Raw genomic sequence first — 19,585 nt, 5'->3', positions numbered from 1 at the left:
ACTCTTCGAGATTTTTCCCTTACGCCCGACAAGCGAAGGCTGCCATCACAGCCATGTAGCATAAAAATCTGCGCATGGTAGGGCAGAACAAAAGGAAATGGCAATTGCAAAGGCTATATACCATTCAGCACGAGATTCACCAATAAACAAATCGCATTTCAACTCATCTGTTCTCGATTGGCTTGAGCGAAAGCCACATATCATATCGCTGACTTTCATCCTTGCTGTGATTGGCCAGCGGCCCAGATCCAGGGAGAACCATTCTACATCAACGGACTGTGGAACAGTGACCGTGACACTTTTAAATACAAGTGACGCTGCACAGTAGGAATCTCAGACAACCTACTGCATGCCCACTATTTCTTGGACCATTATCAAAGACAGGAAAAAATTCTCCGACCCCTGGTTCAGCAAAAACTACACCGAACTCCGAACTGAAGTTCAAGTTATCAACGACATGACCAGCCGCGACGGCGACAACCAATCAGAAACCAGCCTGACTGGCAGATGGTTACCAAGAGAGACACTCCCAACAGCCCCTGATCTGGAAGCAAACAGACCATTATTATCAAGAACGACTACCCTGCAGGGCTCAGAAGGCCAACGCGGCCGAGGAGCCATGTCCGACAAAAGTTCTCAACGGAGCGTGGAGGGAATTTGGGCACGACTCAGGCTCGACGCGAGGATTGTTTCTGATTCGATATTGGGATTGTCAGATGGTCTCACCGTACCTTTTGCTCTCACAGCAGGCCTGACGGCTCTTGGAGACACCCGGGTGGTGATCCTGGGTGGTCTCGCAGAGCTCATTGCCGGAGCAATTTCCATGGGACTGGGCGGTTACGTGGGTGCCAAAAGTGAAGTGTAAGTTATACTCACGCGTTCGTATCGTATGATCTCTTGACTGACAGTTGTGACAGAGAATCTTATAATGCGACCGTCCGGAGATGCGATGAATTGGTCTACGAAGAACCAGATACAGCTCGTGACTATGTCCAGGAGTATTTCGAACAATTCGGCATGTCCGAGGAGGACACGAAGCGGATAGCAGACCGGATCAAAACTTCGACTCCCGGGTTCAAGGAATTTCTCCTCCAAAACCACTTCCAAGCACCAAAGCCGGAAACTGGCCGGCCATATCTTTCAGCAATCACGTTGGGTATCAGCTATTTTGTCGGCGGGTTCCTTCCACTCATACCCTACTTCCTTGTGCCCCGAAACGATGTCCTTTTGGGCCTATGGTGGAGTATTGGTCTGATGGGAATCGTCTTGCTAGTCTTTGGCTATGTCAAGACCGGAGTCGTCCGCGGTTGGACGGGAAGTGACAACTACCGGGCCTGTATAGGCGGAGCCCTGCAGATGCTCGTTGTAGGTGTACTGGCAGCCGGCGCCGCTGTGGCTTTGGTGCGGCTCATTAATGGGAGCTGAGGTTCGGACTGAGTTCGAACACTGTACAACTACGCCAACCTCACGTCATTTCCCATGCGAGAATCATGATTTCAGAGCGATCCGCTCATGACAACACCATCTTCAGAGTACTCCCCGACAGCGCCACCCTCTGGCGGTGAGCTCGGAGCTCCAGACAATTACCCCATAACCTATGTCGTCAGAGACTTGGGAACCGAATTTCACGGTTTTCCTGAATGACTACCCTTCAGTGCCCGGCGATCATTTGGTCGAGAGGGGCTCTTGCAAGGAAATACCACATGTCACGAACATTTGGGCCGATTGATCAAGCCGTGTTGCCGGCTTTGAGACAAGATTTCACAAAGGATCGGCCCTTGCACCTGGAATCCCCAGGTCAACTCCACTCAGTGGAAACTTGAGGAAAGGCCATACTCTCCTCCACCAGTGCTTAGCACTACTACACGATCCCAGATAGAGAGTGTGCATTATGTAATAATACGAAGCAATGAAATGTGTTGTCGTAAATCGGACAACATTTTGAAAGAATTGAATCAGCCCGCTCAGGTCTTGACTTTGATCCTTCTTGCACGTGACGATTACCGACTACTCCGTATCACGTGCCTCCGTCTCACGTGATACAACTCCAGCCGGTGTGTATTAGTAAGCATATATGTCCGTCGTTTGTACAGGTTGATTTGACCTTTGCTGCCTTGAGTTGCACGCCAACGCTCCGCGTCCTCGTCATATCCCTGTGTATTGCTTGTCTCCTATCGTAGGGGCATGAAGAAGGTCTTCTAGCATTCACGAATCCAGCCTTGGCGCCAGCATTTCTCAGCTGCCTTCCAGTCGACCAACACTTGCTTGCACTCAGATGTCGCGACCAGAGTCTACACGCTGTCGTAAGAGCACCGACAGAGTGTCAATCCAGATGAACATTCAATGAGCTGTCTGTTGCGGCACAGTCCATTCTTAGAAGGAACGGATATGAACATCTTTCGGAGAACGAGATGCCAGTCGGACCAGGTTTGGCTTCGCTGACCTCCGTTCCTCTAACCCTGCCCTATGATTATATCCTTCCCTCCCTGAATTCTTGTGCCATCGTGGCAAACGTACACCATTCCACACCTTCATGCTCGCGGTTCACCCAGTCGATGAACCTCTCGTGCATTCTGAGGATATGAGGTCGCCCGCTGACCTGCGGATGGATGCTGATGGGAAAGATGAACGTGTCATAATTTTCGTAACACCACTGAAACTGTTCTTGCCATTGCCGCTCAATGTTGAACGGATCAACGTACCCTTGCTATTTTGTTGTCGTCTCGGTCAATTCAGGGCTTTCGACAAAAGGGGACTGTGACTTACGGATACCGACCAAGGATCAAACTGGAAAGGCGGCCAGTCGTCGATGGACCAGTTGCCCGGAATCTCGACCACATTGGACTTTGCACTCTGCTTCATGGGCACCATCCATGTCTCTGGGTGGTTCTTGTAGTCCGTTGCCTGGAAGCATTCACGGCCGTACGGCACATAGTAGGGTTTGAAGTCGTGATGCATGAAAGAATGATCTGCGGCGACACGAGAGGTCAAGGACAGTCCTGGTGAGGTGATGGAAGGCTGGATATATGACCATCCTTGGACTCACCATACTCGATGCCGTGCTGTTCTAACACATCGACCATGTCCGGACTGGTCTTCCACGCCGGCGCGGTGAATCCCTTTGGCTTCATTCCGCAGAATCTGGTTGTGATATCAATGGTTTTCACCAACGTCGCCTCGAACTGCTCGCGAGTCAGGTCCCCCGGATACTCGTGGGTGTATCCATGTAGTCCGATTTCGTGCCCGGCGTCTCGAATCAGAGCCATTTCTTCAGGGAAGGTCTCCAGGGTATGGCCAGGGATGTACCAGGAGCACTTGATGGTTTTTTTCTTCCACAGGTCCAGAAGCCGAGGCACCCCGACAGTGGCCCCGAAGGTGCCTCGTGAAATGTTTGTTAGGTCGGGCTTGGCTCCGTCGCGCGTGTTGATGGGACTGGAACAGGCGTCGACATCGATCCCGTAGCCCACAAGTATTCTCCTCTTTCCCATACTGTCAACTGCTGCAAACCACCTACTGGTCGTTGAATGGAGGAAGTTCAATCACAATGCTGAGCAAAATCAATGGCAATGAACCGACAAACCAACCTGTCCACAAGTCCCATTCTTGAAGAGTTCTGCATGCTCTTACCAAGGGCAGGATCTCCTGCTCGACTAGATTGACTCAACCACTCCATCATTGTTACCACCGCCACACGACCTCCGATGGACGACCCATCCTAGGAGGCGTATGCACAGCAGTGGCCCCGTTGGTGGTGGGGATCCTCCTCCATGCTATCATCGATCGAACCTAGATCTAGGGTCGGCATGAATGGAATGTAGGTAAGCAGCAAGCAACCTCTACCAGAAGGGCGGCATCCGCGGCGCGGAATAGTCCGTGCTGTTGGTGGTTGTAACGATACGAGGGAAGAAATACCAGGGGGTCTTACGCACAATACCGACGCCATCGAAATTCGTTTCATTATTGCTTGTTACCCGCGGCTTATCAACTCCACTCTCCCTTCATTCTTGTCTTGGTTCAACTGCAGGTATCGGCCCCGTGAGCTGTTCGGAGAAGCGGCTTGATAATTTGATCCACCAACTTGGAATATGGCTTCTGTCAGCGATGAGTTTCTATCCTCCGCAGTACCCTACTGGTCGGTGACGACCACGAGCTGGCAGTGTTGATTAGCAGCTATACCCTAGAAGCGCTTCGAAGACCAAGACTGACAATCCCTATAGTTTACGCTACTACTGCTTCCAGCCCACCGAGTATTCGGGATTGCAAGATTCAGGTTGAAGGCCTAAGCCCTGGCTCGGGAGTCGGACAACCCTGGCAACCCCAGGCCCACCACTGGACCGAGTCTCCATTCTCCCACAGTTTCCTCCCCGTCCAACTAGATTACTTCACTATGTCAGATAACAGTGCAGACTAGTCCCCGGTCCCGTGGCACCGCGAGTACAAATGAAAGGGCAGAGTCGCGTGTCCCCAAAGGACGGGGAACGGCTGTACCTTCACCAGTTGCCAACATGGGCCGTCGTCGCCGGCCAGACCAGCAGCCGCCGAAACCACGCACGCGAGCAGGCTGCTTGACATGCCGGTCGCGCAAGGTCAAGTGCGACGAACAACGGCCGACTTGCCACCGGTGCCAGATCGCTCACCGACAATGCGACTATGGGCACGAGATCCGCTGGGAGGACGACTACGTGTCCAAGGGGCTGGCGTTCGGGCGGGCAGGCGTCTGGTCCAAATCTGGAGGCACTTCGAACTCGCCCAACTCTATATCATCAGAACCAGCGCAGTGGCAGCCTGTGCCGGTGCCCCGGATCCAACCATACCATTTCCTCAACTATTCTGCCCAGACGTTCGAAGAACCTCTAAGGCTCGACACGACCGAGGGTCTTTCCTCACACAACTTGCAGGTCGGCGGTGATGGCGGCGCTCATCTACAGCGACTGGCGTCTAGGCTCAATGCCGCCCTGGATATCGACAGCAGCAGTCCCTACTCGGCCAACTCGTACTCGACGGCGGTAATCCGGTCGCGGTCGGTGCCATTGATCCCGCACTTGGTGGACGAGGACCAGTCGCTGCTGTTGAATTACTACATCCAAAAGCTGTGTCCGTTAACAACGTCGAGCAAACTCTCACAATCACCCTTTGCCTCGCTCATCCTGCCTTTCACGCTGACCAACTCCAAGACGGGGATTTTGTCCATTTTGGCGCTGTCGGCATGTCACCGGTCCAAGAAGGAACCGGCATGGCGGATGCCGGCGATGAAGCTGAAGGCGCAGGTGTTGCAAGAACTGCAGAACCGGTTCCAGGTGGAGGGTCCCGAAAAGGTGGCCGCCAGCTCCGACACGCTCATCACCATGGTGGTGCTGTGTCTCTACGAGATCATTCAGGACTGTGACTCGGGCTGGGTGGTACACTTGAAGGGGGCCCATGACATGGTGAGGTTCCGAAAGGAGCTGATCCAGCAGCAGCAGGACCGCCGAGTCCCGGGCGCCGAGGTGGTTGAGGTCAACGACCTGACGGCATTTGCAGAGCGTTTTTTCGCGTTCCACGATGTCATCGGCCGCACGGCGTGTGCGCAGGTGCCGCTGTTCGGGCGCGACTACTGGAACTTTGGCGAGAAGATTGTCGACGTCTGGATGGGATGTAGTCCAGAGCTGGTGGCGTTGCTGTGCACCATCACCGAACTCAGCCGCGCCGCCTACGCCGACCCAACCATTTCCATTACCGATTCGTTTCTCAATGCCTGTGCCGTCGCCCGCTTCAAGCTGGAAAGTCTCGAGCAGGCCGTCGAGAATGACGACGAATATCTCATCATGTCGGCCAACGTCAAGAGACTCGCCGCCCTGCTTTACCTGAATTGTGCCCTTTACAATGCCCTCCCGACCACTCCGCTGGTGAGTCATCTGGTCGAGCAGATCATGCGCGAGGTCGTCCGCTTCATCGAAAAAGGTTTCATGACCGGTCTGTCGTGGCCCGTCTTCGTCGCTGCCGTCGAGCTCAACAACTACAACGATGAGCTGTGGGTGGATGAACGCTCCGGTCGTCCTGTCCATGGCCGCAAATTGGTCCTAGAAGTCCTGCATGCCATGGAGACTTCCACCGTCTCCAACATCGATCGCATGCGCACTATCATCAGCCAGGTCTGGCAGGCAAGGGATCTCGAAGAGGACCCGTTCCCCCAGACGGCCGATAGTCATTATTCACGCAATGACTGGGAGAAATACGTTGTCCCTGTTAGTGAGAACATTAGCCTGGTATAATTTATGATGGAGACGTTGCTTGGCCTGCAAGGGACGAGCGAGAACAGCAGAACTCAAGTTTACGTGTGTTCTGCATTTACTGACTCTGTGAAATTTGGCGTATACTTACTTGTGTAACTAGCTGTACCGACTGGAAGGTGCTACTGTACCGTTTGGTTTGGATAGGACGATGGGTACAACCATCAAGATTCAACAAGATATCTGAGGTACTCGGTATTATCCCGATTCTAGCAGACGTGCTTTATTTGTTTACCGGTTTCGACATGGAGTGTCTGGCCCGACTCGAATCGAAGTAAATGATTTATTTTTCAAGATACAGAATGGTCCTAAATCTAAGCAGCACATAACGACATACCCACATTCGCCAACCGCCAGCATCACCATCACCATCACCACTGCATCCCTGACACAGACCTAACTAATGCAACCTCAGACATGAACAGCATGACAATTTCTCTATACTGTTCTCTATTTCATGTGGTCATAAGTCCTCTCAAAGTAAGCTATCTGCTCCTTTGCCCACTCCGCAAACTCCTGAGGATCGACCACGGCATCCGAGTAATTTTCCTTCGACTCATGCTTCTCGCGGTACTCCTTCGCCTTTGCCAAACATCTGGCAGCAATGTTCTCAAGACGATACGTCGCCCACTGGTAGTACATTTCCGGCTTGAACGAGACGTCGCGCGTGTTTGCGATCTTGGAGTTGTCGTGCAACAGCGGGTCGGCGGGCCACCAGGAACAAACCATGGTGATGCGTTCTTCGGCGCCGACGGCCCGCACGGCCTTGTGTAGAACGACACTTCCGTGGAGAAGGACACCGTAGCCCTAAAAAACGTCAGTCAAGAGTGACCACCAACCTCGCTCTTCATGCGAGAAGCTGAAGACTCACCACATCCGGCTTGGGAGCCTTGATAATCGACCCATCACCACACAAACAAGCAGTCTCACCACCCTTACCCTGCGGCAAAGACAACGACACAACAAGGGACCAAGGATACATGTCGTTATGCCACTCGATGACATCGGTATCTTTATCTTCCTTGATGTCTTCCTCTTCGACATCCGCAGCAGCCGGATTGCTGGGCACAAGGGGCTCCGGAGTCAATTTCTTGAGGCCTTCAAGACCATCAGGGCCCAATTGGATGTTGGTGTGTCCGATCTCTTGGGCCATGTTGATCTTGACGGGCAATCCAACGACGGCCGAGACGGCCTTGATGGTCTCGGGGTGTGTCCAGGCTTCGTACACAAAGGGTGCGTATTGGGGACATGCGCCGCGGACTTGGACTGATCCGGGGCGAGTGTAGGTCATGCAGTTCTTGATTGTGCGCTCGGCCAGCAGTTCCCGCCGCATCTCGACGACCGCTTCGGGTGTGAACAAGGGGAAGGGGTCTGTTGCTGCCACCTTGCCTACTGATTGCTTGACGTTGTATTTGAGGTCTTCGAGCGTGTACGTCTTTTCCGGAAGCTGGAAGCGCAGGTGTTTCTTGGGGTCGAAGTGGATGCGTGGTTGAGCTGCTTCGCCTTTCAAGGACAAGCGAGGGGGCCCTTGCTCTTGCACGGGGTAGTCGTAGTGGTCGGAAACGAAGGTTTTGGAATTCATTTTGGCCGAGATTGAGGGTCTTTCTTCTGGTGCAGTGTGCAGGTAAGGGAAATGCAAGGGAATAGAAGATGGATAAGATGGATGATGGGGATATGATGGTCACTGGTCAGGCGAAATGTCCTTCTGTGCTTGCAGTGGTTGAGTTGAGACTTGACTTCCCGAATCAATGTAAATATATACAGTACTTATCTTTCTCTTCGGAGATAGATACCTTGACCCTCGCTGGGCGTTCGTTCTTCGGCGCCCCCAGAGCGCTCCGCTCCCCATACTGCCACTGCCAATCGACGCACTCCACAGTCAAGGGTCGAACGTCGCTTCGCGAAGGTACAGCCGAGTCAGGACCTAAGCGGCGGGCTCTCGATGCTCGTATGCAGGGCACGGCAGTGGCACGAGGTCTTGTGCAAGGCTAGGGCCCCGTCCAGTTCAGGCTGCACCATGTGTACGACTCGGAGGGCAAAAAGGAAAGGAATCTCGGACGCTGCGATCCACAACGCCCACACGGGCACATGGTGGAGGCTGAAGTTGGTGGCTACGGGCCCATGCCAACCCCATTGTTCGGCTGTACCTTCAACCCCGATAAGGCCGTAGGATCTCTTTTGGGTGAACCTACCTTTCCGCTGGGTCTTGGGAAGGGCATGCATGGGTCTCATCTGCTTCAAGTCATCGAGTTGTTTAGGCACCTACTTGAGGTACCTAAGGTAGGTCGCTTGAGGAATGTCGCTGAAATCCGCTTACGCTGACCATGTAATATTGTCTTGTCACGGTCCGTTCTCGCTTATGATTGCAAATTGGTCCCACTCTCGCTAACGTCGGCTGTACCTTCTGCTGACAGCTCTACAGCCGACCTGGCAAAGTTTGACAGTACGTTGTAGTCCTCCGAGTGTTCATCCACCCTGCTTTCCGCGTGGCAATTACCATTGTCGACAGCCCGTCGCACCCTTGGAACATAGTTTCAGATGGCCAGATCAGCGATAACAAGGGTGGATATGACAGCGGTAGCGATGGCCGTGGAGTACTTGACCCCGGCCAGGATTCCGTTCCGTGGCCGGGATGGTGTGTCGTGGACAAACAAGCGGAGTGGTCGCTGAACCACTGGTCATTTCGAGAGCGAAGAAGCAGGATTTTGTCATTGCATTGAAGACCGAACAAGGCAAGTTGAATAGGAGAAACGTTCGAATCTCTTGATCTGAGAAATCCTACCCCTATACGACAAACAAAATATGTCTCAATCACCCGTCGTAATTGTGACTGGAGGAGGTCTCGGCATTGGGGCAGCAATTGTCAACAAGTTGTTAGAACAGAATGCGCGTGTGGTCTTGGTCGACATCAATGAAGAGCCATTGAAAAAGTTCCAATCGCAGCAAGGCGTCGACAGAGTCCAGTATGTGGTGGGCGACGTCAGTCAGCACGAGGTCAACTGCAAGGCTGTGGATGTCGCCGTCTCTACCTGGGGACGACTAGACGCCGTGGCTTTGAACGCCGGCATCATGGCTCCAGTCAAGAGAATTGCTGAAGTCAATCCTGCCGACTGGACGAAGATCTTCAACATCAATGTTGTCGCCCATGTGTCGATGGTGCGTACAAAGTGTTGTTTGAGACTGGAATTGCGCATGACTGACATCGAGATTCCAGCTCAAAGCATCCATTCCTCATTTGAGAAAGACCAATGGTAGGGTCATTGTCACTTCCTCAGACGCTGGCGAAAAGCCGTCGTTCCCGGCCTGGGGTGCTTATGGCGCAACCAAAGCTGCTGTCAACTACGTTATCAAGGCCTTGACTCTGGAAGAACCTGAGATCACGGCTGTTGGGCTGTACCCTGGCGTAGTCAATACGCCGATGGTGCAAGCTATCTTGAAAGGTGAATGTAAGTAACACCTTCTAACACGCCGGAGCATGAGCAAGAAGAAAATAAAATCGCTAACAAGACTTTTCTCTGTAACCAGACAACAACGGTATGAGCCAGGAAGAGCTCCAGAGATACATCGAAAACATCACGCCTCGGCTGGTAGAAGCTCATCAGCCGGGCTCGGTCATTGCGAATCTCGCGCTCAAGGCTGGTCCGGCCTTGAAGGGAGCCATTCATTTCTGGGATGACAAAGAGTTTGCGGATTATCAATGAAATTGGGGTTCATAGGAGCATTATATATGTGAAGATGAAACACGTTGACTCCATGACTCCTTGACCTATGCCTCTATATATCTAATTGATCGGCCTGGGCCGTAGCACATAGACCTTTTCAGGTTTGCTAGGTCGTCCAAGCAACACCTTTGCCTCGACCTTTGCAAGGTCCATGGTGATGCTAAAGACACTCGCCGCATCGCTCTCCCCCTTCTGCTCTCGGTTGATCGAACAGGGATAATTGTCCTCGTCGCAAAGAAACTTCTGCAACGCATCCTGGGTTACCTCGCCTTCAAGCTTATCGGCGAGTTCCCGAATCCTCTGGACCCGAGTCAGGCTGTCGTTGACCCAAAGCATGTCCGTTCCGGGATGGGACTCCAACATGTGGTTGCTATGGAACACCCGGCCCTTCTCGTCTGGTTGCAGATACTTGATCGTTTGGTGTGTGACTTCGACACCAATGCTGCGCGACTTGTCCGCTATCAACATGTGGCAAGCGCCACCACAGCCGTGTGCTTTGATGGCCTCCAGGGCAGCGTCGACCGACGGGCTTTCCAGGACTAACCTCCACATGATGTGTATGGGGTCCCGGTTGACATCGCTCCCTGCACAGCGGATTGCATTGACGCAGAGACCAACGCCGGCAGAATTAAGACCTGGTCTCGGGATCAACTATGACCACAATCATTCAGAGTGACGTCCGTTGCTCACCTATCTTGCCAATGATGCCAGCCTCAGTCACCTGCTGGATGACCGGCTTGTCCTTCTGCGCAATCTGCAATAGAACGAGGTTGGGCTTTTGCTCAACCATCCACTATGGTCGATCAGCTCATGTGTCTTGACAAGGCAGAGGTAAATGGTGGTAAGTACTTACATCCCAGTTTTGGGCCAGATAGCACGTGGAATCTGTCTTCCATGATAAACTCGTACAGCCATCCAATGCAGCACCGAAGAACAGCTCAGACCTCACGTTGAGGGCGAGGATTTCTTCATACGTGACGCCCGCTCCTTTGGCAATCCCTTGCATCTCTGATTCCAGATGGGGGTAGTACTGGTGGATGTGAGGTGCAAACCTCTTGGCCTCGGAACATGCTTGCTCCCAGCTCAATTTGACCTTTTTCTGGAACAGGTCGGCATAGAACTGGATTGTACTGGCAATTTGAGGAGCGGCTTTTGTTCCATGTTCGAGGCCAATCTTTCCAGTCAATTAAATCACCGCACAGATATGGCAGTTGTTCACACACTCACCTCGAAAGACTCGCCAACGCAATTGATCTCGATCATGTTGTCGTCTCGGACCAGGCACGACTTCTCTCAAGACTATCAAAGATCCCTGGAATGTACCTCTGCGATTCCCTATCTGTATGGACAGGATGTCGGCAGATACGGGTTGCTGATATGATGGTCTCGCCCCTTTTCCTCGGCCACCGGTGATATCGCAGTAAACTCGGGGATCAATGGTATCTCCCGTCAATGCCGCACCCGACCGTATCTCTCTATTATCACCAAATTGAAGTGACCTCGTGCCTTTGATTCTGGACCCCTTTTGGCCGGGAAGTGTGTGTGCAGAAGCCAGCCATCATTCCGTCCAGATGATTCCGTGCGACAGCCTCGGCAGCATGTCCGCAAGCTATTCGATTTGTGAGCCTCGATGGCCTGGCACTCTGTACATTGTCATGAGCTGTATACGAGGTCGGCTGGACCTTCAGGGATCCACTTGTGATAACGGCGAGAAAGCTCCGGTTGCAATCTTGTCCCGGTCGACTGGGTCTCCCAACACGGTTTAGCGGCGCATCAAAAAGACCCTTCCGGGGATGAAGTGGGTTTGTCGACGTCGCTTGTACCTTCATCTCGCCCGCCTTGCTGACACCCTACACGAATCCTAGCTGGCCCGAGCAGTCAGTAATAGTGGGCCATGCACGAAAAAAGAATCCACCGCCTGTCATCTCCATGTCCTCGTGCCACTGGGGGAGAAATACTCTCCCCCCGGCTACCAGTCCCGCGAGATGCGGGTGGTCTCTTTCTTGGTCATCTTCCATGGCGACAGAGGCCTTCAGCCAGTCGAGAAGCCGTGAATCATTTATTCTACGACGCATGACTGGTTGAAGATCAACCTCCGGACGCAGTTAGGGTTTGGCCGGACCCATCGCATTGTCACTCAGGCTCCGCTTAGCGATATATCCCCTTGCCAAGGGTCGCCTGGACCTCTCATCCCCAATCAATTGATAGGGATTTCGTGGGCCAGCCTCTTATCTCCAGACCCGTCTGGGGTGCATGGCTTGGTTATACCTACACCCTCAGTCAGATAAGGCGAGGCCGGGCGATGCTAGCATATTGAATCTCGCTCTGGGGATCGGGACGAGACGAGAGAGAAAAAACACATAAATGCCAGGGCAACGACACCAAGGGACCGCCTTCGCTCAACCCCTATCCAGCTTCCAGTTCGTCTTGAAGTCCTTTGTCCTTTTTGCTGGCCTCTCCCAGTCTATCACACCTTCTACGAACGACAGTGCTACCGCCCTTGTCTTCACAGCCCACCATGTCGGAGAAGGTGGACACCGTCACGACCAAGGCTGAGCCTACAGCGCCCTCCAAGCCCTCATCGAAACAGGAGAGCATCCAAGAGGCCGAGGAGACGGTCATCCCGGAAGGCGTCGACATTGCCCTGGGATGGTTCGAAGAGATGAGAACCATCCCTCGGGAAGAACTCGAGGCTGAAAGCGCCGCGGTCCGGCGCAGGTGTGACATGATTCTCATGCCTGTCATCTGTATGACCTATGCTCTGCAGTTCTTGGACAATTCCGTGCTTGGATACGCCTACGCCTATCAGTTGTTGCCTGATACCGTGAGTGGAAAATACCCTTGGAATGGTGTGGGAGTTCCCTTGCGCTAACCAATCCAACAGCATATGACTCCTGGAGACTACAACTGGCTGGCCAGTATCTACTACTTTGGGTATCTATTCGTAAGTGACGCCCACAGTTAGTTCTGGATGAAAAGAGCAGCACACTGACCTGAGAAAAGTGGGCCTATCCATCTACATTGCTCCTTCAGAAACTGCCGGTTGCAACCTATACCACGATTTTGATCTTCACCTGGGGCGTCTTGACCTTCATGTGCTGTGTGGCCAACTCGTTCGCCGGGTTTGCCGTTCTGCGGTTCTTGTTGGGTGAGTCAAGATTCAAGATTGATTCGGCCGGCGCCGAACTAACCACGATGAAAAGGCTGCCTTGAAGTCGGCATCACCCCCACCATGATGATCATCACATCTTCCTTCTACAAGCGAGAGGAAACTCCGGTTCGAAACAGTTTCTGGCAGTCCTCCTTTGGGAGTGGCGTCGTGCTTCTCTCCATCGCCTCCTACGGCCTCGGCAACAGCCACAGCTCCATTGCCAATTGGAAACTGGTCTTCCTGGTAAGAGAAAGCCATACACACCACACTTGTGCCATGACACAAAACACCGAAATTGGCTAACACGGACAATTTTTTCTTTCAGTTTGTCGGCGCTCTCACCACCGCCTGGGCGGCTGTTTTCTGGTTCCTCGTCCCCAACACGCCGACCGAGTGTCGCTGGCTCACGCGGCGTCAAAAGCTAGTCGTCATCCACCGGATCTCGACCAACAAGATCGGCATCCAAGACAAGAAACTCAAGCCGTACCAGATCAAGGAGGCATTGACCGACCCAAAACTCTGGCTTCTGACTGCTTTCCAGATCACCAATGGCATTTGTATGGCAAACTATGGGCCTTGTGGACCATCCCAATTTTTATCCTCTCGCTAACATTTTGACATAGGCAACTCCAGCGTTTCGGCCTTTGCATCACCTCTGATTGAAGGATTCGGATTCGACGACCTCCACACCGTCCTGCTGCAAATGCCAACGGGGGCATTTGTTGCCGTCATCGAACCGCTGCTCGGATACTTGGCCACCAAGATCCCAAACACCATCATCTGGATCTCGATCGCCGCCAACATTCCTAATGTCGCGGGTCTGTTTGGAATCCGGTTCATCGACCGCACCCCGGGCAACAAATGGTCGCTCCTAGGATGTACATGGCTGCAATTCATCTTTGGAGTCACCAACCTGTTCAGCTGGACGTTGACCGCGTCCAATTTCGCCGGACATACCAAGCGTTCCTTTGTCAATGCCGTCATCTTTGCCGCCTTTGGCGTCGGAAACTTGATCGGTCCACACATCTTCTTCCCCAAGGAGGCTCCTATCTACGAGTCGGCTATCACGGGGTTGCTGGTCTGTTTTGGTTTGAGCGTGAGTACTTATTGTCCTGAGGCCATGGCGCAAAGCGATAAGGTGCTTTGGATTTAGTTTCGGTGCCAGTCGTGCTAATCTTTTGTCCTGTGCAGATCTCATTCAACCTCGTCTTGCGGTTCTACATGTCCAGAGAGAACAAGAAACGTGATGCCGCTTTGGCTCGTGGAGAAATCCAAGAGGTTGATGGCGAGTTGGAAGGGTTTCATGACAAGACGGATCGTGAGAACCCGGCTTTCCGGTATGTTTTGTAGGGCCTTCAAAGGGACAGAGAAACAGATAGGAACGGGTTGCTGGTGCTGGATGATACTACAGTAACTTCAATGTTGGTTTTCGTCACGACAGGGCGAGTGGGATATTTTTTCTCTAAGGGCGGCTCGCTCAAAGCACACGAGGTCGAGGGGCTGAGTGCAGCTTCCGTGATTTGCAAAGAAAGTTCCATGTAGCAGGAGCGCAAATCCATGATGAGATTGAAATCGGAAGCTTGGTCTTTTTACCCGATCAAACGAGCCAAGTTCAACTTGAAGTTTGCATTGCACTGCAATTGCACTACACTGCACGGTGAGCTGTGCTCGTTTCCTGCCCCGGGTAGATTTGGCACATAGTTGCCCTCGGCATCTGGGACGCTTGATTGAAGTCATCATCATCTCCCGGGTGCATATGGAACTGTGTCGGCAAGGGGCCAGGGCGTCACCACTCACTCGCGTGGACCTGCACTGCATCAACGTGTATCTATCTCGACCGTTGGAGAGGAGCGGTCCGGGCGTCCGGCAGGTACAGTAGTCGTAATCTTGTGATATGATAACACTGTCCTTCAAGCCTGAGGCTGGAATCAAAAATGCAGGAAGATCTGGTGTCTGACCAACCTGGCCGAAGCCGAAGCCGAAGCCGAAGCCGACCACCTAATAATTGCCAGTTTGCAGCCAGTATCAAGGCGAGCGTCGTGTGTGCTTTACCTGTACCTACTACAGTGGCAGTCACCTATAGTAGGTAATGATGCAACAGTCATCGTATACGTACCTAGGTAGGTATGTGTATGGCGGTGCGTATTATCAAGGTATTGTTGTCCCAAACTGCCAGTTGCAGTCAGTGGTGCTAGTACTGTACAATCGGATTTTCGCGCCCTTAGCACCCGCCATCGCTTGTACCTTCTCACCAGCCATGATGGGGCTTTCGATTGACCCAATCCACCAACCGGGTCGTCGGCGTCCCTCCGCGGCTAAGGTAGTTTGGCTTGTGCTTTCCCACAGGCACATGAGCCTCGTCAATTCAAGTCAAAGAGACCCAGTCGTTTAGTGTGTGCGGTTGATTTGCGGAGTTGAGGGGACGAAAGATATTGATAAGTGGCGACCAGACGGGTTAACCTAACAGGTTGTTGCTATTACAGTACGATGGTACCGTGGATTGAGTCGATGGGGTGATGCCAATACGGTTGTAGTTGAATATATGTTCCTTGATTTCCGCGGTAGGACTCCTTCTCGCAGACTTGGGCCTATACCTCTCTCCATACAATTACAACATCGTTATCCGGCAATCGACAAGACACCAACCTTGAACGGATTTCCTGGTTTGCTACGTCGGGCGGCTTCCTGGTTGTGGGATCAGAGGAATACTTTCAACGACCTTCTTTCCCGAGATTGGTTTCGCTAGGCGACTGCTCAATTCGCATCAGACAAGGCTGTCGTGACTTGTTCACGGGGACGAGGCTGGTGAGAAGCTACTGCGGAGGTGACGATTAGGAAGGCAACGACGGCGCCATAATTGACACGATATACCGCCTGCGTACGCGTACGTACTCGACAGACTCAAAAATGTCGGTGTCAAAAGACTCGAGTTTCCTCATTGTCGGCGCCGGGACCTGGGGTACTTCGACGGCTCTCCACCTGCTGCGTCGGGGTCACAAAAACGTGACACTGATTGACCCTTACCCGGTGCCGTCGCCGCTCAGCGCGGGCAATGACGTGAACAAGATTGTGGAGCAAGGCAACTTTTCCGATGGAGACGATGAGGCGTGGGTGTCTCGGTACCTGCTGAGAGCGGCCACGGAAGGATGGACCAAAGACCCCGTGTTCACGCCATATTTCCACGACACGGGATACATAGTGGCGGCGAGCACCAAGGACGGATTGAAGAAGCTGCACGACCGCGAGCGGCCGGACCTCAACCCAGAGTTTGTCGAGTTGGCCAATGCCGAGGACTTCCGCAAGACGATGCCGCAGGGCGTATTGCAGGGCAACTTCCCCGGCTGGAAGGGCCTGTACAAGCGCACCGGCGCCGGATGGGTGCATGCACGCAAGGCTCTTGTGTCGTGCTTCAACGAGGCGACTAGGCTGGGTGCCAAGTTTGTCGTGGGGGATGTCAAGGAGCTGATCTTCGAGAATGGCGACGTCAAGGGTGTCCGCACCAAAGATGGCCGCGAGATCCGGGCCGACTACACTATCCTGTGTGCCGGCGCCAATGCCAACCAGTTGCTCGACTTCAAGGACCAGCTGCGTCCGACGGCATGGACGCTGGCTCATATCCAGATGACGCCGGAGGAAACAAAGTTGTTCAAGAATTTGCCCGTGTTGTTCCACATTGAAAAGGGGTTCTTCATGGAACCGGACGAGGACAAACATCAGCTCAAAATGTGTGACGAACACCCTGGTTACTGCAACTGGGTGGACAAAGATGGCAACAAGCAGAGCATCGCCGTCCCCGTCGAGCAGCTGCCCGTTGATGCCGAACAGCGATGTCGAGAGTTCCTGCGAGAAACCATGCCGCAGCTAGCCGACAGGCCGTTCGTGCTGGGTCGTCTGTGCTGGTGCGCAGATACCCCGAACCGCTCGTTCTTGATCGATCGTCATCCCCAGCATCCGTCTTTGATCATCGGTGCAGGTGGCTCCGGCCACGGGTTCATGCATATCCCTACCGTCGGCGGGTTCATCGCCGATGTCATCGAAGGCAAATTGCATCCCAAGTTGAAGCAGTCGTTCAGATGGAGGCCAGAGACGGCTGTGCATAGGAACTGGAATGATACCCAGGGAAGATTTGGCGGACCCAATCAGATCATGGATCTGCAGAAAGTCAAGGGATTCACCAATATCCCTAAGGAGGATGGACAGGCAAATGGCGTTGGAGCTGCTAGACAGGCCAAGCTGTAGATAGACATTGATCTCTTGAGTTTGGGCAGGCAGAATGCCGCAGTGCCATGCTGATATTGGGTCATGGGCGAGACTCGGAGAATGGAGCGACATACATTTCTGGTTTAGATTATGCAAATAAGGAATTGTTGCACTGCGTTTTTCGTTTGTAGTCTCTCGAGTAGAACTGATTCCTAAGGAGCTCTTGGTTGCAAGCGCTGACAAGTGGCTTTAAAGTCCCATGAACAACAGGTTGAAAACCCGTAGACGAAGCACGATCACAGTCATAGTCGTTATACCCGAAGGGATCCCAAAAGGCAGCGCTGGGGTTGGGGACCCATCATCGGCAATGTGTTGCAGGTTGGGTCGACCAGCGAAGCTCTTCCACACACTCGATTTTCCATACACCTGATTCGATTTTGGGCCGAGATCCCCCTTTGTCCAAGCTGGAGGTCTCAAGGGGAGACAGACCCTCTGGCTAAGTCGAGTGCTGAAGCCCATGTTCGCATAAATCCACCAGAAGAGGTATCACGTACCGAAATCTGGACAACGAATATCAGTGCCCGATCTGGGCTATCCGAATCGACGTGCTTACATGGTGCCGTAGTGTGCCTGCCCCCTTGAACCAGCACATGCCAGTGGACAGACGCAATGGACAACTCACCTGTAGGTGGAAAAACATGATGGCGGTTGATGAGGTCTTGAGACAAACTACAGACTGTAGAAGCCTGAGCCGGGATCTAGCAGTGCAAGTCGGCAGCCAACGGATTAGCACCTCCAAGGTCTGTGTAGATGCATTACTGCCTAGGCCGATAGGATTAGAAAGGAGCACCGAAGAGGAATGTTGAATTCAGTCAAAGTGGTGGATGGCCAGTGGACAGAACAACTTACGCTCGCGCTTCCAGCATGCCACCAGGACGTGCAAGTACCGTTGCAGATGTTGGCCTCGCCGAGAAACCCAAAGCACGACGGACTTCACTGGTGGTGGCGGAAGGATGGACCCGCGTCCGGATTGTCGCTGCAACTTCCAGGCACATCCACATGACAACTCAAAATTGTATGGAGACAGATCCGGCCTAGTTGTGGTTCAAATGTCCTGGATAGGTGAACGGAATCGGCACAAGCAAAGAGTTCTGTAAGATAACTTTCCCACGACAGGGTATGGCAGCGAATACTGATGGAAAGAGAATATGCAAGGCGGATTAAACAGAGACAGGGTCGGCAGGACTGCCTTCGGGACGGAGTTCGCATATTGCGTCGTATCCGGTCGAAAGCTTTCCTTCGCAGAGACCAACCATGAAACTAGACACGCTGGCCGCATTCACAGCCAGCGAGTTGTGCCAACATCACCTTTAGTCCAATAAAGGCTTTGACGGCGGACATGGTATAGCGAGGGAACACATCCAACGTTGTGCTAGTACTCCTCATACACAAGGAAGACATTCCAGTAAAATGCCCTGCCGTTGGGATAACAATTGGTCTGACTGCCCGCAGCACTCAGCCAACTGCTAGCTTGGAACTCACAGTAGAAGATACGATGGCAAATGGAATCGAAAGGTTGCCCTTGTTCCCTTTGGCTATCCTTCTGCGTTGAGCTGCAGGGCGACACTCCATCCATGCCATACCATGATTCAACAGCAGTCACTGTTGTCATCGGATATAGCGCATTGGATGCGCCGCGACTGTCGAACACTTCCTTTGTGGCAAGTGACCTGAGCAATGCATCGGAGAACTTGCAGGAAATGCAGGATGGAAAATACTCCCCGTGGCGGATGAGCAAGGGTCTGAACGAGCGGGCAACAAGACAACCGAAGCAAGTATCTTTGATGGACAGGACATGTTCCATAGGCAAATGATTCCGTGGTCCCATCAGGATGACCCGGCCAGTCGGAGGCAGATGCAAGGGTGATCTAGACACATTCCGATGGTGCAGCCGTAGTGGTGAGAGTGTACATCGGAGAGAACCCGTAGACCAGTTGAGGTGCCTGAACGGATACTGCAACTATTGAACACCAGCGGATAGCGTCACGCCTCGGGAGCCACCCAGACACCTATACCGTTGAGTCAGGCGGAGACCCCTGCAGGGCCAGAAGACACACCTTCCAGACGCAAGGGACGAAGGACGAAAGAATGGACGGCTCCGTCCACAAACCCTTCCAGACGTTAACGGTGACTGAGATCATGCTGTAGGACGCTGGATAGACGTGGCGCAAAAACCAGTATGT

At 53.0% G+C, this 19,585-nt stretch overlaps 8 protein-coding genes across 9 annotated transcripts; 5 read left to right on the top strand and 3 right to left on the bottom strand.

Annotated features, from left to right (window-relative positions):
• Positions 1 to 349: 349 nt before the first annotated feature.
• HMPREF1120_03992 (uncharacterized protein) lies at positions 350 to 1,425 on the top strand (the record flags this gene model as incomplete). Its single annotated transcript, XM_009158091.1, has 2 exons — positions 350 to 861; positions 918 to 1,425. The coding sequence occupies 2 exons, from the start codon at positions 350 to 352 to the stop codon at positions 1,423 to 1,425; spliced, it is 1,020 nt and encodes a 339-aa protein (XP_009156339.1).
• HMPREF1120_03991 (glucose 1-dehydrogenase) lies at positions 1,319 to 3,906 on the bottom strand. Its single transcript, XM_009158090.1, has 4 exons — positions 3,047 to 3,906; positions 2,767 to 2,969; positions 1,837 to 2,707; positions 1,319 to 1,784 (listed from the first exon to the last, which is right to left on the bottom strand). Exons 1-3 carry the CDS (start codon positions 3,486 to 3,488, stop codon positions 2,471 to 2,473), a joined length of 882 nt encoding a protein of 293 aa, XP_009156338.1. The 5' UTR covers positions 3,489 to 3,906; the 3' UTR covers positions 1,319 to 1,784; positions 1,837 to 2,470.
• HMPREF1120_03990 lies at positions 3,636 to 6,936 on the top strand. Of its 2 annotated transcripts, XM_009158089.1 has the most exons (2): positions 3,636 to 6,314; positions 6,373 to 6,936. In XM_009158089.1, the coding sequence occupies exon 1, from the start codon at positions 4,506 to 4,508 to the stop codon at positions 6,249 to 6,251; it is 1,746 nt and encodes a 581-aa protein (XP_009156337.1). In that variant the 5' UTR covers positions 3,636 to 4,505; the 3' UTR covers positions 6,252 to 6,314; positions 6,373 to 6,936. The 2 variants fall into 2 exon arrangements, with proteins under 2 accessions (XP_009156337.1, XP_009156336.1); XM_009158088.1 differs by having other exon boundaries at positions 3,636 to 6,936.
• Positions 6,540 to 8,326, bottom strand: HMPREF1120_03989 (uncharacterized protein). Its single transcript, XM_009158087.1, has 2 exons — positions 7,141 to 8,326; positions 6,540 to 7,076 (listed from the first exon to the last, which is right to left on the bottom strand). Exons 1-2 carry the CDS (start codon positions 7,849 to 7,851, stop codon positions 6,720 to 6,722), a joined length of 1,068 nt encoding a protein of 355 aa, XP_009156335.1. The 5' UTR covers positions 7,852 to 8,326; the 3' UTR covers positions 6,540 to 6,719.
• A 400-nt stretch (positions 8,327 to 8,726) lies between these two features.
• On the top strand, positions 8,727 to 10,079 carry HMPREF1120_03988 (uncharacterized protein). Its single transcript, XM_009158086.1, has 3 exons — positions 8,727 to 9,425; positions 9,484 to 9,715; positions 9,795 to 10,079. The coding sequence occupies exons 1-3, from the start codon at positions 9,072 to 9,074 to the stop codon at positions 9,968 to 9,970; spliced, it is 762 nt and encodes a 253-aa protein (XP_009156334.1). The 5' UTR covers positions 8,727 to 9,071; the 3' UTR covers positions 9,971 to 10,079.
• Positions 9,936 to 11,678, bottom strand: HMPREF1120_03987 (isopenicillin-N N-acyltransferase). Its single transcript, XM_009158085.1, has 4 exons — positions 11,219 to 11,678; positions 10,845 to 11,165; positions 10,682 to 10,784; positions 9,936 to 10,626 (listed from the first exon to the last, which is right to left on the bottom strand). Exons 1-4 carry the CDS (start codon positions 11,252 to 11,254, stop codon positions 10,052 to 10,054), a joined length of 1,035 nt encoding a protein of 344 aa, XP_009156333.1. The 5' UTR covers positions 11,255 to 11,678; the 3' UTR covers positions 9,936 to 10,051.
• Positions 11,679 to 11,752: 74 nt separating this feature from the next.
• HMPREF1120_03986 (MFS transporter, ACS family, allantoate permease) lies at positions 11,753 to 15,080 on the top strand. The gene is made up of 7 exons (XM_009158084.1): positions 11,753 to 12,815; positions 12,876 to 12,935; positions 12,995 to 13,139; positions 13,195 to 13,385; positions 13,468 to 13,699; positions 13,766 to 14,238; positions 14,334 to 15,080. The coding sequence occupies exons 1-7, from the start codon at positions 12,510 to 12,512 to the stop codon at positions 14,490 to 14,492; spliced, it is 1,566 nt and encodes a 521-aa protein (XP_009156332.1). The 5' UTR covers positions 11,753 to 12,509; the 3' UTR covers positions 14,493 to 15,080.
• Positions 15,081 to 15,397: 317 nt separating this feature from the next.
• Positions 15,398 to 17,519, top strand: HMPREF1120_03985 (oxygen oxidoreductase). The gene has a single exon (XM_009158083.1). The coding sequence runs from the start codon at positions 16,050 to 16,052 to the stop codon at positions 17,379 to 17,381; it is 1,332 nt and encodes a 443-aa protein (XP_009156331.1). The 5' UTR covers positions 15,398 to 16,049; the 3' UTR covers positions 17,382 to 17,519.
• Positions 17,520 to 19,585: the final 2,066 nt, after the last annotated feature.

This window comes from Exophiala dermatitidis, assembly GCF_000230625.1.
Source record: "Exophiala dermatitidis NIH/UT8656 unplaced genomic scaffold supercont1.3, whole genome shotgun sequence".
In the NCBI taxonomy this organism is placed as follows: domain Eukaryota; kingdom Fungi; phylum Ascomycota; class Eurotiomycetes; order Chaetothyriales; family Herpotrichiellaceae; genus Exophiala; species Exophiala dermatitidis.
This window is presented reverse-complemented; position numbering and strand designations above follow the sequence as displayed.

Excerpts from the sequence above, each read along its gene's own strand:
- HMPREF1120_03990 (XM_009158089.1), top strand. The coding sequence starts at position 4,506 with ATGGGCCGTCGTCGCCGGCCAGACCAGCAGCCGCCGAAACCACGCACG.
- HMPREF1120_03988 (XM_009158086.1), top strand. The coding sequence starts at position 9,072 with ATGTCTCAATCACCCGTCGTAATTGTGACTGGAGGAGGTCTCGGCATT. Across the intron at positions 9,426-9,483 it reads TTGTCGCCCATGTGTCGATG|CTCAAAGCATCCATTCCTCA; the intron begins GTGCGTACAAAG and ends TCGAGATTCCAG. Across the intron at positions 9,716-9,794 it reads AGCTATCTTGAAAGGTGAAT|ACAACAACGGTATGAGCCAG; the intron begins GTAAGTAACACC and ends CTCTGTAACCAG.
- HMPREF1120_03987 (XM_009158085.1), bottom strand. The coding sequence starts at position 11,254 with ATGATCGAGATCAATTGCGTTGGCGAGTCTTTCGAG. Across the intron at positions 11,166-11,218 it reads GCGTTGGCGAGTCTTTCGAG|ATTGGCCTCGAACATGGAAC; the intron begins GTGAGTGTGTGA and ends TTGACTGGAAAG. Across the intron at positions 10,785-10,844 it reads ATCTGGCCCAAAACTGGGAT|TGGATGGTTGAGCAAAAGCC; the intron begins GTAAGTACTTAC and ends GATCGACCATAG.
- HMPREF1120_03991 (XM_009158090.1), bottom strand. The coding sequence starts at position 3,488 with ATGGGAAAGAGGAGAATACTTGTGGGCTACGGGATCGATGTCGACGCC. Across the intron at positions 2,970-3,046 it reads ACAGCACGGCATCGAGTATG|ATCATTCTTTCATGCATCAC; the intron begins GTGAGTCCAAGG and ends GTGTCGCCGCAG. Across the intron at positions 2,708-2,766 it reads TTGATCCTTGGTCGGTATCC|CAAGGGTACGTTGATCCGTT; the intron begins GTAAGTCACAGT and ends ACAACAAAATAG.
- HMPREF1120_03985 (XM_009158083.1), top strand. The coding sequence starts at position 16,050 with ATGTCGGTGTCAAAAGACTCGAGTTTCCTCATTGTCGGCGCCGGGACC.
- HMPREF1120_03989 (XM_009158087.1), bottom strand. The coding sequence starts at position 7,851 with ATGAATTCCAAAACCTTCGTTTCCGACCACTACGACTACCCCGTGCAA. Across the intron at positions 7,077-7,140 it reads AGGCTCCCAAGCCGGATGTG|GGCTACGGTGTCCTTCTCCA; the intron begins GTGAGTCTTCAG and ends GACGTTTTTTAG.
- HMPREF1120_03986 (XM_009158084.1), top strand. The coding sequence starts at position 12,510 with ATGTCGGAGAAGGTGGACACCGTCACGACCAAGGCTGAGCCTACAGCG. Across the intron at positions 12,816-12,875 it reads ATCAGTTGTTGCCTGATACC|CATATGACTCCTGGAGACTA; the intron begins GTGAGTGGAAAA and ends CCAATCCAACAG. Across the intron at positions 14,239-14,333 it reads TGGTCTGTTTTGGTTTGAGC|ATCTCATTCAACCTCGTCTT; the intron begins GTGAGTACTTAT and ends TGTCCTGTGCAG.